Source organism: Lupinus angustifolius, chromosome LG15, assembly GCF_001865875.1.
Source record: "Lupinus angustifolius cultivar Tanjil chromosome LG15, LupAngTanjil_v1.0, whole genome shotgun sequence".
Classification (NCBI taxonomy): Eukaryota; Viridiplantae; Streptophyta; class Magnoliopsida; order Fabales; family Fabaceae; genus Lupinus; species Lupinus angustifolius.
Genome location: NC_032023.1, coordinates 616,055 through 635,963, shown reverse-complemented (window position 1 = coordinate 635,963; position 19,909 = coordinate 616,055). Strand labels below are relative to the sequence as shown.

Genomic DNA, 19,909 nt, shown 5'->3' with positions numbered 1-19,909 from the left:
GTTCGATTTTATTTGATGGAAAGGAAGACTACACCACCCAAAATCAATTAATTAATTTTATAGATATCCTTAATTACACAGGAAAAAAATGAGAAAATGAAATGACTTAATTTTGGGAAAATTGATTGAAAAAGTGATTAATTTTGGGAAAATTGATTGAAAAAGTGATTAATTTAGAAGCGGGTCCTTGTGACGGAGAAAGCGATGATGATTGCGGAAATATCAAAGACAAAGCCACCAACACTAACACCAACTCTTTTTCTTCTTATTTCTCTCTCTCTCTCTCTCTCTCTCTCTCTTCCATGGACTCCGCAACCGCTATTCGATCCTTTCACTGTATTCCTCTCTCTCTCTCTCTCTCTACTTGTATATCTTATCTGTTTGATTTTCAATATGTGTTTCTTTCACTACGATTTCTGCTTCTCTCGTTTGTTTTTGAAGTTTCTGATTCGCTTCAGGAGGAAAAATCAAAACGATTTACACTAAGTTTTTTCAGTTTAATCTCATGGAACTGAAATGTAGTCATTTCATTAGGTTGTGATTTTGTTTTTCAGCTAGGAAGTGAATTTAATATTTAAGGTGCTTGCGAATTTAGGTTTTGTGACAATGTTAATAATATGCTTGTTTGAATTAGGATGAAGTTTCTGGTTCTGCTTAATACTTAAGATATGCTTACTGCTTAATATCTTATATGTTTTTGTTTGGTTTTGCAATAACTGATGAAGCGTTTCGATTCAAGTTGTAGTGTTAGTTTGCTTGATCTGTTCATTATGGTTGAAATATAGTTTAACTTGTGCTATTAAGAAATGAGCAAGAGTAGAAGGGAATGTCTAAAGAGAGACATTTTATGGTTAACATCACTTATTTGCTAGAATCACTAACTTGTTTAACCTAAGAGATTGTAATTGACATTCTGGTGGATCATATTCATATAGGAAACAAGATGTCTAGGACCTGCTTTTATTTACTTTGGCGGTGCCTTTTATGTTGCATACTAGTTACTGTTTGATTGGAATTTTTTTGGTCAAAATCATCAATTGAGTTGGTAATTTTATTCTTTGGTTGATTTACTTTTGTTAAGTAACACAACGAGTTCCATTATTTTTGTGTCTTACTGAAATAGGTTAACTTTGAATTTAACGATTTTTAAGTTAACATAAAGGGTTAGTATTCACATTTCATTAAAAAAAATTGATGTTTTGGTGTTTTTTCCCAAGATCTGTTTCATTATAGTGTCTCATCAAGCCAACCACATGCAATTTGACAAACGTTTGCAAATGTAGCCCCAATAATGATTGTGTTTACGGATACATAATCTTTATAATATAATTTTGCAATTTGGGTATTTTTAAGGGTTTTAGCTTATAATCCCAGTTTTAGGAATTCATATTTAAGTTACATTAGTAACATTTGTTTCCCTGTCCAAACATACACATTAGCCACTCACATCTCATGCATGTGTATATATGGATATGTATGTAGCATGGCATGCCTAACTATTTTTTCTGTATTATACCAATATCAAGGTCCTCATTACACAGATGGTCATAATGAAAAGTAAAAACCATGTCATACGGGTGCTTATTCATCACTTTTGTATCTCAGATTCGATAGGCACTATGTCCCATATGCAATCCTCACTTCAGAAGCCAGCTGTAGTTCTCAGCCATAATGTCAGATGGAACTCTAAAAGTAGACTTTCCATCCAGCGCTTGGCAAATGGTGAGAAGCACATTATTTCTCACATCCGGGGGAAGAAAACACTAGTGTCATGTGCAAAAGCAGTTGAAGCTATCAACACAACCAAATCTGATGGTGGGTATTTTGATTGTGAACTGAATTATGTACTTATGTTCTGTTTGGCTGTTTTTTGAATGCGGTAAATTTTATTCTTTATTACTATAGTCGTCTGTAGAGTTCTAAATTTCAAACAGTTTTTACTCCAAAGATTTTGGAAGAAATTAATCATTAGCAAAACTTTTAGTCAGCATGTTTATATTTTGATATGTAATCCAAGGTAATACTCCCAAGCCCTTCTATACTTTATTAGAAAGAAAAGTGGAGGGCATTTTTTCAGTTAAAAAAAATGTGTCATTTTTTGATGTTGATTTTTTAAAGGGGAATTGCTAACATATTTGGATTTATTTTTAGAGGAATGCTTGCAACTAACATATTTTTTTGGGACAAAAATACCCTATTGCTCATTTCTATAAAACAAAATTAATTTGGACAAGTCATTTTTGTAGATATGTAAATTAATTCGAGTTTAATATTTGTACATTGTTAGTGTAAAGTTTTTACGTTGTCGGTACATCATTCACTATTCATATGTATTACTTTCATTACAGAGTCAATGACTATTAACACATGAATAGTGTAAAAACCTACAGAGTTCACAAGCTATTTTCTCAATTCAATTCATTAACCATCCTCTTATTTTCTTGCTTTTGAATCCATGCCTAGAAAACTACAGAGTTCACTTCCGAAAATTAGAAATGGTTAGGTATCAAGAGTAATTTTCAGCAAGAAGGTTTGATATGGATCTTTGTATGTTCAAGGTGGTGAAAGTTGAAAGTCCTGGTAAAAGTTGAAAAACTTGGTCATAGTTAAGAACAGAAATATCATTTGACAAAAATGTAGGAAGTTAGAGTCAGAATCTTCATATTTTCTTTTTTTAAAATGAATAATATTACATTAAAAAAATACCCTTATATCTGAGTTGTTTGTAAAAGTAAAAATTGGTTTATTTGTCCAAAAGAAGGTGTTAGTTGTTAACACGCTCCTTCCAAAAATAAGTGGGAATATGTTAGGTATCCGTTGTTTTAAATATTATGTTGTTTACATGGATGTCCAATAGTATGAAATCGTTCTACTTCTGTTGCTAATTATTATAGTGGAAATTGAGAAAGTCTGTTGGAGGTTTACATGCTATAGCCTTTTTATGCTCTGTAGTGGTTCATTAGAATATGCCTTTTTTATAAAAATCTAGAACTTGCATCACTATTCTTTTAGACCTGATCATATATTATAATGTTGCAGCTTCTTCGGATAGCACTCCACAAAAATCATTGGAGAAAAAGCCTTTAGAAGCTGCTACTTTTCCTAATGGATTTGAGGTCTATAGCTATAATTTTGTCTAATTTACCAGAAGTTTCATATTTCTTATCATGGATAAGTCATAGTTCAGTAAGATTTAGCAATAAATGCCCCATGAATCCAAATACGTTATGTAGGCCATTAGAAAAAGACAAAGCCAATATTTTGTACTTTATGATTACTGACAAATCCCCTAATTATATCTGATTTGCTTATGATCAGGATTTGATTTTAGAGGTCTGTGATGAGACTGAAATCGCTGAACTGAAAGTAAAGGTGATATTCTAATCTCTTGCATGATGATTTTATACAATTTGAAGTACTGTACTTTAAATATGTTAAGAATGATGAAAAGAAACTTCAGTGTATGATTTAAAATAAGTGGCTATAGACATGATATGGTTATCATTTTTCACACACAGTAAATTAGTTAGCTGGATGTGTCTATAGCCCTGCTATATTCTGTGTGCTGGCACTTGCCAAAGCAATAAGTTCAATTTACTCAATATTTGTCATAGGCTCATTGAGAATGAGGTAATGGTAATGGTGCTTTTGTCAAAATTGTAGCACACTGTAACTCAAGCTTGAGATTGTGGTGCTTTTGTGCCTAATCTCTCATCTGAATACATCTTTTTTTCCTGCTTAACTCAAATTCAACCAGTAACAATTATCTCAGTTTAGATTTTAATACGACATTGAACCTAATAATTTTTTCTAACTACAAATTTCAAATCTATAATTTGTACCTGGGTCATCAAGTTAAGCATGCTATTAACTGGATTTAAATATTTTACATATGACCTTATTGAGTAATATTGTGATAGGTTGGAGAGTTTGAGATGCATCTTAAGCGAAACGTTGGAGCAACAAAAGCTCCTCTGTCTAACATTTCACCAATTGCACCACCACCTATTCCAAGTAAACCTATGGTTGAATCAGCATCCGATGCACTGCCACCTTCACCACCAAAACCATCTCCAGAAAAGACCAACCCATTTGCTAATGTTTCAACAGAGAAGTCATCGAAGTTGGCAGCGTTGGAAGCTTCTGGTGCCAATACCTATGCCTTAGTATCATCTCCTACGGTATGTCATCTATCAATTTATGTATTATGCTCTACTTTCATGAATTGTCTCTGAATCAAGCTATGTAAATCAAATTCGTCTTTCATCCTATCTCTTGTCAGGTTGGCTTATTCCGAAGAGGTAGAACAGTGAAAGGGAAGAAGCAACCTCCTATCTGTAAAGAGGTACTTGCGATATGCTTGTTTTAGTTCATCCTCTGTAATGGTGTTTCTAAGTAATCAGCTCATTATGAACTAGATCACATAATTCATGTGTATTCCATCTTCTCCGACTTCTTTTTGTGAGCTCCTCCATTAATTTTGAAATCATTTGTGCCACTTGTGCACTAAGATTCTGCCGTTCACCAACTAAATGTATCTGTTCTAGGGTTTAACTGGTAGCTTTTGAGCTGCCCCAGGCACTACTGTGGATGTGGTAGGTGCTAACATCCATGTCTTCATTTTTAGAATAAATTTTACTGACAACCAAATTATGGTATAAAAAAGGGAAAACAAAAAGGTGGAAATAACAATTAAATTTCAGCTTAAAAAATATAAATAGACACTTTTCTATTACTATATTACTTCATATCTATTTTTCCTTTTAAATTTTATTGATTATTATTTATATAAACATTAGATTAGACTTGTAAAACATAAAAAATTAATGTGGTCATTTAAAAAAAAATAATGTTTATATTATTAAAATAATTACTTTATGAACAAATTACAGACTTACTGGAGGCATAACCACACTGTAATATTTTATAAATAATTTGGCATTTTGTTTAATTAGCATCCAGATCTGCAATTGCTCCTTTATCCAGTTTGACCATATAACGATGGTCAACTTTCTTTTCAGTGGAACTTGACATCTTTTTGTGGTTGATTTTCCATGTTTCTGTTGATGTTTGATTGGCACGTAATAAAGTGGTTAATTATATGCTCGCAATCTTAGATTATAAATGTCTGTAAACAAGTGGGACATAATATGAATACATTCTAAATAGCAATGTTTTGTTAACTTATCTGTGAATGATACTAATATGATATTCTTTGGTATTCAAATATAGATTGATACTTCTCTACTTGGATAATTGTTAAATATGTATTTAATCATATAGCTGCCTTGACAACTTGTTTGAGGACCTCTTAGTTGAACTGATTATAGACCATTTTCTTTATCTTCAATTCCTAATTCACTTCTAGTATTTCTGCATAAACTCAATTATCTGCTGTCAATTTTAATATTTACAGGGTGATTTGATCAAAGAAGGACAAGTCATAGGGTATTTAGATCAGTTCGGAGCTGGACTTCCCGTTAAGGTGATCCATCACAATTTCCTTAGTTGTGGTTCCTTCTTACAAATCTATGTCTGACTGGTTTTATTTTTCAAATCTTGCAGTCAGATGTGGCTGGAGAAGTCTTAAAGCTACTTGTTGAGGATGGAGGTATAGTGTCCATGACCTTCCATTAACACAATGCATGGATTTATTGAAATGGGATTCAATTAATAAATGATTTCTTTTGGGGTGGGTGGGGCATGGAGTGACATCAAGTTACATGATAGATTATTTCAATTCATTGTAATATACAGTATTCAATTACTGTTGACAATATTTAAACTTATTTCATCTCATGAATATGTCTAAGTCTAACTACTTAATTGTTATGATTTACAGATCCTGTTGGTTATGGAGACCCTCTTATTGCTGTTTTGCCATCATTCCATGACATCAAGTTAATGTGAGCCAACCTTTTTTCCTATAGTTGATGATTATTCATGAAGAATATATTTGTTGAGCTGGGTAATTGGCATATTTGGCTAAAGTTTTTGGTAGACTGACAAATATTTATTTGTGGCTCTGCATATTTTGTATACTTTGTGGTTCCTATGTGGAAGACATTTTTTTTGTATACTAGTTTGCTTAAATTGTATCAAGTAAGCTATTCAAAGACCACCTTGTTATGTTCCTTAGTAAACATACGCAACCATAGAGCTCGTTTTCTAAGACTTTTTTGTGTGTGTAAAATCGAAGGTATCTCTTCACCTTATGGGTAAGAAACTAATTTCTTTTGGGGTGTGTGATTGTCTCTCTCAACAATGGTCGCTATCAGGAATCAAATTTTTAACCTTTTAACCTATTTAATGAGGTTTTTCACTAACGAACTCTTCATTAGTATTTTTTTCTAAGATATTTGAACCAGAGAATATAGAAATGCAAATCTCATACTTGCTATGAGCACAGCTAAATGGTTAGGAATCAAAGGTTGTCTTTGCCACCATCAAATGTGAAAGTGGCTAAAAATAACGTGCTCCAGCTTTATCCTACAGTAAACAATTCACGGTCGTTGTATTAACCTCTAGTTAGCTGATAGATATCTTTTATATAAACTTGTTAGGCAAGTTAATTATGTTCATACAAAATCATTTTTTTACCAGTAGTGATGGTTTCATCAAAAACCCTTCTCCACAAGACAATTTTGTTTTGCATTCAAATATCAACTATCCCATATCATAAAGATATCCCCCATATTAAACAGATAGATTTTAAATGATATTGACAATCAAGAATAAAAAAGCATGAATCATTCACTTCCAACTATAGATGGTAAAATGGACATTGCTCGTGGGCCTGCCTTTATAGACCACAATTTTTTACGGGCAGGGTATATAAATTTTGTCCATTTGCCTGGTTTTTTGGCTCATTTGCTTGCGAAGCCCGTGTGCATTTCTATTAGGCAATGCGGGCGGCCCGCATGCATAATGTAAGAAAAAAAAGAAAAAAGAAATAAATTATGATTTAATGTCTCAAAAAATTAGGATGTGATATGATTTAATCAAATTTATATATAATATCAAAGGTTTTTTAAATATTATTCTAAACTACTTTATTTAATTTCTTTTTATTTTTAAATTATTCATTAATGTCTGTGAATTGCCTGCATACCTATTAGCCCACTTTAAAATAAGCAAAAAATATTATTTTATCTATTAAGATAATACGTCCGCTTAAATTTGTGTGTGCATTTGCTGAAAGAGGCACATCTCTACTTTCAACCATATAATTAGCATTAGTTAAAAACGAATGGTGTGTCCCTCATTAGTCATTATTACCCTAGGATGATGTAAGGAGAATTTTCAAATAAAAGATAACATGTCAAGATATAATAATAAGTTGGGTACAACTTATTTTTCCAATGGATTTAATATATGTACACTGATAGTGTAAAAGTCTTTTACATTGTCAGTAAATTACTCACTATTGATTTGTTAACCATTATTGACTCTTAAACCAAAATAACACAAATCAGGTGATATGCTGACAATGTAAAATACTTTCTTTTCCAATAAATATCATCAAGACTTTATGCACACCCACCTAATTTTAGAGTAAATGTTTTTCATTTATTTTCTACTAGTGTCTGGACAATTAGAATGCATTACGTTTTCGGATAGATATCATCAAGACTTTATGTATACTGACCCGCATTTTTATTTTATGATATTAAATATTAAATTTGTATTTTTAATTTAGAGAATTAAAATGTTTTTATTGGATGTACTGCATATTATAATTTTGTATTTATTATAGTATCCAACTTAAAATGAGATGTATTAATTATAGTTATCGAGTTATATGGTTTTACTTTAAAATAAAAAATATTAAGAGCAAAATAGGAAAATAAAATCATGGTGCTAGTTATTTCAAGTTTTGTCTTTATATAAGATATAGATAAATAATATGTTACATTGTAATTATTATTTTATAATAAAGTGTCACGTTAGACAATTTAGTAATTTAAAGACTATGTAGTGACAAATCCAAATAGAATCGATTTCTTTTGGGTGGAAATTGAGAGAAGAGATTTGAGATAGAAAGGGGAAAGAAAATAAATATATAAGAAATAAGGTAGATTATTATATTGTTCGGTATAAGAGAAGTAGAAAAGAAAAGGAGAAGAAAAACATAGGTATGAATTTTTAAATTACAAAAATATTCATACAATAAAAAAAATACAACTTAAAATACAATAGATTAGGGATAATTTTATCGTTTAATACCAAAAATAAATTATTTCCCGAATTTTCTTTGTACTAGTTAAGAGAAACAATTTTGTATAGGTCTTATATCACTTTTCTTCTCTCCTTTCACTTTCTTTGTTCAATTGAAGAAGAGAAAGTATGTTTCTCTTCAAACCCTCTTATATAAAACATTTATACTTTATAGTTTTTTTGGATTCCTACAAGTATGGAGGCAATCCTGTTCGAGCCAGTAGGGCTAACTCTCCCAGCGAACATTTTTTCATAAGACTCGAACCGATATTTAAGAGGAATCAAACGTATATCATTTGAACCAACTCTCTCGGAAGTAAACAATAGTAATTGAATACAATGTTTTTAACTTATATGGCTGAAAATGAACTCATCCTTCACTATCAACTTCAAAGTACACATCTTACGAAGTTCAATGATCAACTTCCAAACTCTTCCTTCTTTCGCCACTACTCCTTCACCTCTTCTTCCGCCGTCACATCACGCCGTTAACCACCACCAATTCCGCCGCAACCTATGCACCACAAAACGCCGCCGTTTTAATTTACCACCCACTCGCATAATAACGGTATGTTCCAATCACCCTCACCACACCGATGGCATAACCGTAAATTCCCAAGCTCCTCGAACCACCCGAAGAACCGTTTTGGTGGCACCGTTTCTCGCCGCCGGCGCGTCGTTTCTACTGTCAGCAAGAGCCGAAGAGAAAACTTCGCCGCCGTCGGCGGCGGCGGAGGAGTTGCCGGTTTCGATAAAAGAGGAGGTGATAACGTCGAGAATTTACGACGCGACGGTTATAGGAGAACCGTTGGCGATAGGGAAGGAGAGAGGAAAAGTGTGGGAGAAGTTGATAAATGCGAGAGTTGTGTATTTGGGTGAAGCAGAACAGGTTCCGGTTCGAGATGATAAGGAATTGGAGCTTGAGATTGTGAAGAATTTGCATAAGAGATGTTTGGAGAATGAGAAGAGTTTGTCTTTGGCTCTTGAAGCTTTTCCTTCTGATCTTCAAGAACAACTCAATCAATATTTGGATAACAAGTATGTTTTTCAATACTTTGAATTTTTGTTATGATTGTTATAATAGTTAGTATTTAGAAAAATGCAGCTTATGAAAATAAGTTATAGCTCTTTTTAGCTTAATGCAGAATAGTTTATTAAATTAGCTGTTAATTAAGCTGTTTATACAAATTGCAGTTTGCATGAATCTAGTTTGCCTCTTAAAAATTGTTTTAGCATTGAAGGAAAAAGTCGATCACAAGATAATAGACGGTTGAAGTTTTTCTTCATTTTAGCTTTTAACTTGAGGAGTGGATTAGTTGATTATGAACATGTAAAGTGAAGGTGATTTATTGTTTGGCTTGAAAAAGAATCTTTAAGTTAGATATATGATTCAGAATTTTGGGATCCCTGTTTGTTTCCATGTAAAATGAATAGAAGTATCAGATTAGAGTTGTGCCTCATGGGCAATGAAAATAGGTAAACTAATGATTTTGCTACACTCATTTTCACTTGTAGAAAGCTAGCCGTGTTACCGAGTTAAGAATCCCCCTGCAGCTTCACTACTTTTCTGTTAATATGTGTTTGGTCATTTCTTATATTCTTCATTACTTATACTTCATGGCAGGATAGATGGAGAAACCTTGAAGTCATATACGTTGCATTGGCCACCTGAACGGTGGCAGGAGTATGAACCTATTCTTAGTTATTGTCGTGAAAATGGAATTCGTCTTGTGGCTCTTGGTACTCCACTAGCGGTATGCTTAAAATTTCACCCTAAGTGATGTAAATCTCTCAAATGTTCATTCTGTCTCTGAAGTTTCTGGTGAGAGAGAGCAAAATTAGGAGGGAGTGAAAAATGTTAATCTCAATGCTACATGCAAATTAACTTACAATAGGCAGAACTGAGAAGCTTAATAAAGATTAACCTCCAAGGATTTTATTTTCATTAGGATTAGAGAAACCTAGAGGGTGAGCCTCGACACAATGGTAAAGGTTGTTTGCCTTGTGATCTGAAGGCAATGGGCTTTAAATCCTGGAAACAACCTCTGCTTGCAGGGGTAACGCTCCTTACATCTACCCTTCCTAAACCCCACTAGGTGGGAGCTTCACGCATAGGGTCACCCTTTGATGACAAGAGAGACATAATCTAAATAGTTCGAATCCCAAATAAAATGGGAAAATACAGAGCCTAAATTGCCTTTTAAATTAGTTCATAATCCTTGATGTTCCCAAATCAAAAAAAGGTTTAACACGTTTTATTTTAAATTGGGGACAAGATTTTGGAACTGATCAATTGATATATCCAATTCTTATACTCCTAGGTCAAGATACATAAAGATGATTGTTAAGAATTGACTGTTTCCTCACCAACAGATCTTAAGGACTGTCCAAGCAGAAGGTATTAGTGGGCTTTCAAAGGCTGAACGTAAAGCATATGCACCTCCAGCTGGTTCAGGCTTCGTATCAGGCTTTACTTCTATTTCACGTAGATCATCAGTTGATAGTACTCTAAATCCGTCTGTTCCTTTTGGTCCAAGGTCATATCTATCTGCACAGGCTAGGGTAGTTGAGGAGTATACTATGTCCCAGATCATCTTACAAAACGTGCTTGAAGGAGGAGCCACTGGTATGTTAATAGTTGTGACTGGTGCAAGTCATGTTACATATGGATCTAGAGGAACTGGTGTCCCAGCAAGAATTTCAAGAAAAATTCAAAAGAAAAACCAAGTAGTTATATTACTTGACCCTGAAAGGCAATTCATTCGTATAGAGGGAGAAGTTCCTCTTGCTGATTTTTTATGGTATTCTGCTGCTAGACCCTGTAGTAGAAATTGCTTTGACCGTGCTGAGATTGCTCGGGTTATGAATGCTGCTGGGCGGAGTAGAGATGCCCTTCCACAGGTCAGCCAGCCATTACAAATATGCACTTATTTCACTGCCCTTTTTTTTTCTTCCTGTGCATGCCCGCCTATTTCCGCCCTTTATTTTCTTCAGTTGTCCAAAACTTGAGAGATTTTGCATTTTACTAGGTGTCTCACTCATATTAGTACATTTCAAATTGTTTTCTATGTATTCAATATAGCTTTTGCATTCCATAATCATTTACCTCTATATAATTGATATCTATGTTTGGTATTTGTAATTTGACATGAAAAGAGCCGTTAAGAGGGACATCACTTAAACTTACCATTTCATAGTATTTTTTTCTACTTTCCCCCTTGAATTCAAATCCCTTTTCAGTTAAGATTTATTGCACAACAAACATGATTTAAGGAATTGAAAACTTAGGAATGGGCTGATCATGAAGTCTTTATTTGTGATATTTCTTAAAATAAAGTACATGAGCTGTATTGGCATACTGGATTCTAAGTGTGTAGGGGGTATAAATGAGCAATCAGTAGTTATACCAAGTTTACATTTGTTGATTTTAATGATTAGGCAGTAGCGTTTCTCTGATTTTTCCTCTCCATGCACTTGATTAGGTGAATGATAATATTGGTCATGACTTCATCATATATAGACAATATTTTCTCTTTGGTCTCAGGATCTTCAAAAGGGGATTGATCTTGGTTTAGTATCACCGGAGGTATTACAGAACTTCTTTGATCTAGAGAAGTATCCTCTGATTGCAGAACTCACTCACCGGTTTCAGGTAAACTTTTATGAGAAATTTTCATCATGTTGTTTATTATTATCAGAATTTTTCATCATTTTTCCCTTTGCTTATTATTATGAGATTTTTTTTCTTCATTTTGATCCCTCCATATTCTTACTGCTCCATCTGGCTCTTGTTGAGGCAGGGTTTCAGGGAAAGATTGTTGGCAGATCCAAAATTCTTGAACAGATTAGCCATAGAAGAAGCTATATCAATAACAACTACACTATTAGCACAATATGAAAAGCGGAGAGAAAACTTTTTCCAAGAACTTGACTATGTTATTACGGACACTGTCAGAGGATCAGTTGTTGATTTCTTTACAGTGTGGCTTCCTGCACCAACCTTGTCATTCCTTTCATATGCTGATGAGACGAATGCACCTTCTCTAATAGACTTTCTTGGCTCCATCCCAGACAATGCATTTCAAAAGAATCCAGTAGGGACAAACTGGAATCTCAATCATAGAGTTGCATCAGTTGTATTTGGTGGTTTAAAACTAGCTGGTGTTGGGTTTATTTCAAGCATAGGAGCTGTTGCTTCATCAAATTCTCTTTATACAGTTCGTAAATTCTTTAATCCAGCTGTGATCACTAATCAACAAGTTCTAAGGTCACCAGTATTCAAAACAGCAATTGTTTACGCATTCTTTCTTGGAGTCTCTGCCAATCTACGGTATCAGGTATAGATAATTTTTCTGTTGCATTAAATATTTGGTTGTTACTAATGTGTCACGAAAGACTTCAATGTAGATTGCAGCTGGTTTTTGTAGGAGATGTCATATATATTGTCATGTTGATGGCTTATGTTTCGAATAGTTGCTGTGATGCCTTGGACCTTTCTAATAATAGTATATGATTAATAAAGATTGGACAAATAAATACAATTTTGAAATTTGAGTATCTTGAACTTATGATTTTTGAGTGTACACTGTTAAAAACAACGGTGAAAAATATTATCAGTTCAATAATAATGATTTCGCATTAATTTTTGTTATTTACTCCTCATTTCTACTTCTTCCTTTGAACTTTGCTGGATAGTTGTTGTGTTATTGTACTGCGAATTTACATACAGTTATGGTCTGCTACTACCTTCTATGTTATTACTGAAATTACAATGTTCTGGTATACAGATAATTGCCGGGTTAGTGGAGCAACGGATTTCAGATCAGTTTGCATCCCAAACATTTCTCGTAAATATGCTATCATTTGTAACAAGGACAATCAATTCCTATTGGGGAACCCAGGTCAGAATATTTTACCTTCTGTCTGCCTTCATTATTTTCAGTGCTCACTTTTCACAACCTCATCTTAGTAAAGCCAATTTTGAACACTGTTTTTTTATATAAAAAACTAAGTATAGTGGGACATTTCACATACTTAAACAAGTGTTTATAATATGAGTGTTTGCTAAGTCTACTAGGTATGGTTTATCTACCTGTTGGCTATTACCAATTGGTTTTTAAGATATAACCTTAAGATGGTATCAAAGTCAGAGCCCAACTTCTTCCCTACTCTTCGTCATGGGCTTCCCATAGCCCTTCGCTTGTCCATAGAGGAGGGGTGTTGGAAGTCCCATATCCCTTCCTCAATCTCTCCGATGCAGTTTATATACCTGATAAGCTATTTCTCTGATCGTTAATTGGTTTTGAAATAGAAATTTAATAACGAGAATATGTATTTTGGGGGCTGAGGAGTTAAGAATGTGTCAACACCTGTTTTGGTGCAAGACAGTAAGTCTCTCTAATGAAGTTTTGTGATGAAAAGCGAACAACTAATTTTTAGTTGTCTTTAATTCATTATATTGATATTACAATATATAATCTAATTTGATTTGGATCATTCATCTACATATTAATTTGATAATTTGAGTGACATTTCTCAAATTTTGCTTTCCCTCTAAACTGTTGCAGCAATGGATTGACCTTGCCCGCTCTACTGGACTGCAAGTTAGAAAGATAGAGTCACCTACATCAGAAGAGTCTCCTGTTAATGGCGCAGTTGTATGCAACAAAACAGAAGAGCCCACCATTGATGACATAAAAAATGATTGAGGTGAAAATTTTCTTGCCACATTTTCTTGGTAATTTGTATTTTCATTCAAAAGCTGGTATAATAACAAGAAAAAAAGATTTATACACTGACAGTATAAGAGTTTTTTACACTGTCATTGCACCATCCACTATTCAAAAAAAGAAAGTAATCCAAATGAATAGTGGATGATACATTGACTGTGTATATATCTTTATATTGTCAGTGCATAGATTTAACACTCCAATAAGGCACAAATGAACAGGTTTTTGTTTCCACCATTTTCAACACCCTTCCCCCTATAATTAGCGTGCTTACAATTTCATCCACGCTGAGTTGTATATTTTTTATATGATCCCAGGTTGGGAATAATGTAATAGAAAATTTTGTGGAAGAGGAATAAGTATAGATATGTGTCAATAACACCAATATAAATTTATAAATACTCTTTGGTTAAAGTCATCTCTCTTGGTTACCCTTTTTCTAAAAGGGGATATTAATAACTTCTTCAGGCAATATATAATTTAATCAATTGAAACATATTGAATGGAATAAATACAATTACATCTTTATCTATACAAATTCAAATGATATTCTTAGCCCTGATGAGCTAAATACCTAAAACTCTAAAAGAGATGAATAATATTGGGAAACTAAGTACACTGGTAGATTGTAACTAAATCAAAAAAACCAAATGAAAATGTCATTAAAGCACTATGGTGCAGAGCACAATTGTTTAAATAGAGTTTCAGGCTTTCACCCTATTAGCTTGTGCAGAGTGAGTGATATATAAACTGATTACAAGGGTACTAATAATTAGATTAACACCTTCCTTTGAATGAGTTAGTGAGCCCCTCTTAAGAGTAATTTCATCATATGCATACTTGTAGTAGAAGAAAGCTAAGTAGGGTTCTCACCATAACTTAGATTTCGAGAAAACTTATGATTCCGTGGATTGGTGTTTCCTGAGAATTAAACTGTTGACGACGTGAGAAGTGAACTAGGTGCTTGACTTCAATTTAAAAAAACACTACTATAATGTTTTACTTTATTTCGCTCAAAAAAATGAACAAAATATTACTCAAATTTAATTATATGTAATTACAAATTATGTAACTGTTTTCATATAAAAATATACATTCATATATAATTATAAAGTATATTTTATATCATTCAGTTGGACTGGATAATTTAGCAGGTTAAACCTAATATAATACATCTTTCGGTTTAATATCTTATTTAATTTAATTCACTAACATAGTTGGTTTAGTAGGTTTAGTAGTATAAGATTATACTTAATCTCCAGATAGAATAACATTTTAAATATTTAAATCTTGGGAGCGATATTTATTAACAAGTCACACCCAAAACGAATTATTTCTTTACTCATGAAATGATATACCTTAGTTATAAAAAAATACAGTAAATTCACGTACTTGTACGGCATTGACATCATTTTCCCAAAAACAAATTAGAGATTTTATCATCTACTTACGTGCATAATGTAGAGTCTGAGTGTTCTTTAATTTTTTCAAATTGGGTGATAAGCAATTCTAGATTTCTGATAGTGCAATAGCTTAATTAGAGTAACATGAGAGACTTTTATATTGCAATTTTAGTCATTGTTTTGTAATAGATGCTTAATGATTATTATTTGGTAATCAAATCTCATAAATTTAATAACATGATGGATTAATTAGATACGTGCAAAATTTCAAGTTGTAGACTTTTATTTATTTTTATATTTTAATATGACTCTTACATATCTGGATGTGATGCTTGTCTTTATAATGACTCTTACATATCTGGATCTGAATCCTGAATAAATATAGAAAAAATGTATATTTTGACAGTATAAGAATTTTATATACTATTATTATATTATTATTCATGTTTAATTATAATCGGCTCCTCATGAAAGTAATATGAATGAATAGTAAATATTATATTGATTGTATATAAATTTTTATGCTAATAGCACATAAATATCACACTCATAAATATATATTTTTGAATTGAGTCATTATTCTTATCAGGTGCTATAAGATTAGGATGAAATTATTTAAAAAACAACAAAATTGCCAACAAATTATACACGCCAAATACCTTATTGATCAGATTACCCCGTGTCATTAATTATAGAGTGTAAATAATTTCTATACAATGTAAAAATTTATACATAATTAATAAATTAATATTCCATTTATTATTTATTTGTATTATTTTTTGAAAATATAATAATCATTAAATATAAATGATGAATGACACAATAACAATATATAACTCAATGCTTATATAGTTTTCTATATACTTCACCATACATGTAGATAAGGAAGATATACCAACCATGATAACTACTTCAAGTAGTCAACGCTGAGTTGGCACCAATTATGAGGAAATATTAGAGAAAAATTAGAAGTGATATATATTATTGCTAAAACCTAGGTGTATAAGTTTGTTGTAATCAAATAAAAGGATAAGAGACTATCGTATTTAGGTAAACTTGCTAACTCAGCCTTTCAATATCAAATTACTAATTCAAGTTGATTTTCAAAAGGTTTTCCAAAGTTGTTGGTTTGATTCAGAATTTTAAATAATAAAAAGTGTTAGAATTCAGATGTGGGATTGAGTTAGTATTCGTATTAATAAATCGACAAACAATAGAATAAATATAGTTTCACACACTACTAGATGTCAAATGCACTAAGAACTAATGCTTTACTTTACTTAGCAACTCATGAAAATGCCTAAACCTTAAACACAAGAATAACGATTATGGCACACATGCATACATGTCTAGTAAGTAGTAACTATGCAAATGAGTTGAGATTAATGCACACCTTCAATTGTGCAAGCTGTCAATTTATTGGTCTATACTAATATTTTATCAAAGTTAGATCTATGTCTAGTAACTAACTTGATAAAATTATGATTTATGAACCATCAACTGTGTCTCTATGTCTAGTAATACACACTGTCAAGTTTGAGAGTTTCCAATGCAAATACGAATCTATGTGTAACAAACATATGAGCAAAGACATTTGTTGCGACAAACATGCAACTACTTCTAGTTTTATGTATAAATGATGAATTATTTGTTTTTCATTATATCAGACTATGCATTTCGTCAAACACTTAGTAGGCATTAAAAGTGCAAAAAGAGTAATTCATAAAATCATATAAATTTCATTCATAAATCAAATCCAAAATACATCAATGAATACAAAAATCAATCTCAGCTAAGAAGCAATCTAATTACATATTTTCACACATAACTTGATAAAATTGGAATTCGGAACTTGAGTTCATGGAGAAGTGTCAACTCCTCCTTGAACATCAATAATCCTCACTATTCCTACTTCCTAGCCATTACATCATTTCCCAACAAGGGAGTACTTAGCTACTCATGTTGATACAATGCAAGCAAGATAAGGTCCATACATAACTCATAGGATGGTAGAACCATTCACAAATGAGCATAGATTAACTCATAAAGTGCTTGCACTTAGTTATCATGATCTAAGTAATATAAACTCCCTAAAACTACGAAAGTATGTATTACAATTCAATATTACAAAGTGTATATCAAATGGTTCGAGTTGGAAGTCCTTAAATAATATTTTGTTGTTGTTTTCGATGCTCAACGCATCTCCTGTGTGCTCAGTGCACCTCCGGAGTGACTATTCAGCACATCAACTTGTGTTGGGCGCACCTTCGAGCGCTCAGTGCACTGCGTTCAGCGCCGGTGTGCGCTCAACGCTAACCACAAAGTAGCCAAATGTTGATTTTCGCTGGTATGTGTGCTTAGCGCAAAAACCATCAAGAACAACATATCAAATTTTAGCCCGATCCAACAGTAAACGGATGATTTATCGTGATTTTCCTCCAACATGCCATGGCTAAATTCTTGTTTTTGTTTAACACTTGTCTTTTTCCCATAATTCCTCTGGATTAAGCCTACGAAATACTTTAGAAGTGAGACTTGGTCATTTAAACAAACTTTAATCGTGTATTAATATAATTATATTCATTTGAGTTGATTAAATAATTAAAATGCCGTAAAAAGAATGTATAAAATATGATTATTTGGATACTTTCAAAAATATATTCAATCATGTTTAAGTTAGTTTGGACATACCACTAGCTCTATAAATCATCTTGCACATGGACATGGTTATTCTAGTTTAATTATAAACGTTGAGTTCAAGTCTATATTATATTTATGGTGTTACCATTTAGTCAATACTATTTTGATTATACAAAAAATAAGATGGAATAAACAAAGAAAATAAGGTATACAAAAGTGTGGATTAGCAAAGTTAATCAAATAGAATATAGTCCAATAATTAAGCTTATAAAAACATTAGGAAAAACTCTTAAATCTAAATAGTCATAATTTTAATAGTCAGATGAGATAATTTATCTCCTTATAAGAGGAGACAATTTATGCTCATATTGTTATTTGAACTATTTTATTGGCCCTACTTAGTTGAAAACTATTTATTTTTATACACTTATATTTTGAGTAAATATGAAATGTATCATTGAAAATATACCTTCAGCAAGTCAAAATGGTTTTCTATAGACTAATCATTTTAGTATTTTTATTAACATATTTAAGTAATTAATTATCTACCATTTGTGCCTAATATTGCTAGCATCAAAATTAGTAAATGTTTTGAATTATAAATAGAGTGAAATATTTATATATTATCAGTATAAATATTTACATATAGTCAATACATTATTCATTATTCACTTGTTATATACAACATTGTAAAATTTGATACGGATATCAAATCGGAAGATGTTACATATTAAGTTTAACCGGTTAAACTATTCATTCGAATCGATGATATCATATATAATTAATAATTATTTATAAATACAAATTTTTATATAATTAGAAAGAAGAGAGATTCACTTACTCCAAGAATAATATTTTTAAACTTACTACCATATCCTAGCCATCAATTCTAGGAAAATGCAATTTTTTCAATTAGTGAGTAAATATAAATTATTAGATGTTCATAAAATTGATGGTTAAGATGGGGAGTAAGTTTAAAAAACTTACTCTTAGAATAAGTGAATCCTCACTCAATTAGAAATTATGTATAATTATATTATATTGAAGTACTCTCCATTTTTTAGACTGGAATAAAACAAAATATTAGAGTATTGTCTGTTTTTTTTTATTAAGTTTAAGTAAATTGTCCGGTTCACTTCCGAGTTATTTCAATTTAGCCAAATTTTATACGATTGGATCAGAATTTTCTCAATTTCAAAGCAATCAAACTTTCATTTTATTAACATTATAAATCAAAGTCATTTTCAAATCTAATTACGGATTTCACTCATTCTCACCATGTTGATTACATCATGTGTGGATACATGGATAAATTGAAGTTGATATATATGTGCATGGTTGGAATATGACTCTGATTCAGAATCTCAACAGTTGTCAGCTACTAACTTTTCACACAATTAGATATAATACAAAATATACTCATATATCTTTATAAAAGAAATGTGAAATCTATAAATATCGTGTAAAAATTTATATATAATTAATATATTAGTTATTATTATTCGTATTAGCAGTCATTTTGTATTTATTGTTCTTATTTTATGGTATTAAATATTTTTGTTAACTATTCAATTTTTATATAATTCATTTTAAAAAATTAGAATATATTTTTATATTGGGTTTACTTTATGCTATAATTGTTTTTTCATTTATTATAATATCCAATTTAAAGTGAGATGGTAGTTATTATGTTCATGGTAGGATTCAATGGTTTTATTGTAGAAATTAAAAAATATTAAAGACAAAATAGATAGGAAATTGAAAGTTAGTCTATGGTAGTAATTACATGATATTTTTATTTTATATAGTATATATATAATTATATTTTAAAGTTAATGATAATTAAATATAAATTATGAATTACACAATTATAAAATAAAAAGAATTAGCGTGTTAATCCATTTTTTCTTTATAAAAGTA

The 19,909-nt window shown here is 31.5% G+C and overlaps 2 protein-coding genes across 2 annotated transcripts; both read left to right on the top strand.

The window, feature by feature from the left end:
• Positions 230-6,147, top strand: LOC109328064 (biotin carboxyl carrier protein of acetyl-CoA carboxylase). Its single transcript, XM_019561315.1, has 9 exons — positions 230-336; positions 1,606-1,815; positions 3,040-3,116; positions 3,319-3,372; positions 3,921-4,181; positions 4,283-4,345; positions 5,417-5,485; positions 5,566-5,611; positions 5,843-6,147. Exons 1-9 carry the CDS (start codon positions 303-305, stop codon positions 5,908-5,910), a joined length of 882 nt encoding a protein of 293 aa, XP_019416860.1. The 5' UTR covers positions 230-302; the 3' UTR covers positions 5,911-6,147.
• On the top strand, positions 8,588-13,928 carry LOC109328062 (protein RETICULATA-RELATED 5, chloroplastic-like). Its single transcript, XM_019561313.1, has 7 exons — positions 8,588-9,255; positions 9,842-9,971; positions 10,591-11,118; positions 11,762-11,869; positions 12,018-12,554; positions 13,005-13,118; positions 13,785-13,928. Exons 1-7 carry the CDS (start codon positions 8,633-8,635, stop codon positions 13,923-13,925), a joined length of 2,181 nt encoding a protein of 726 aa, XP_019416858.1. The 5' UTR covers positions 8,588-8,632; the 3' UTR covers positions 13,926-13,928.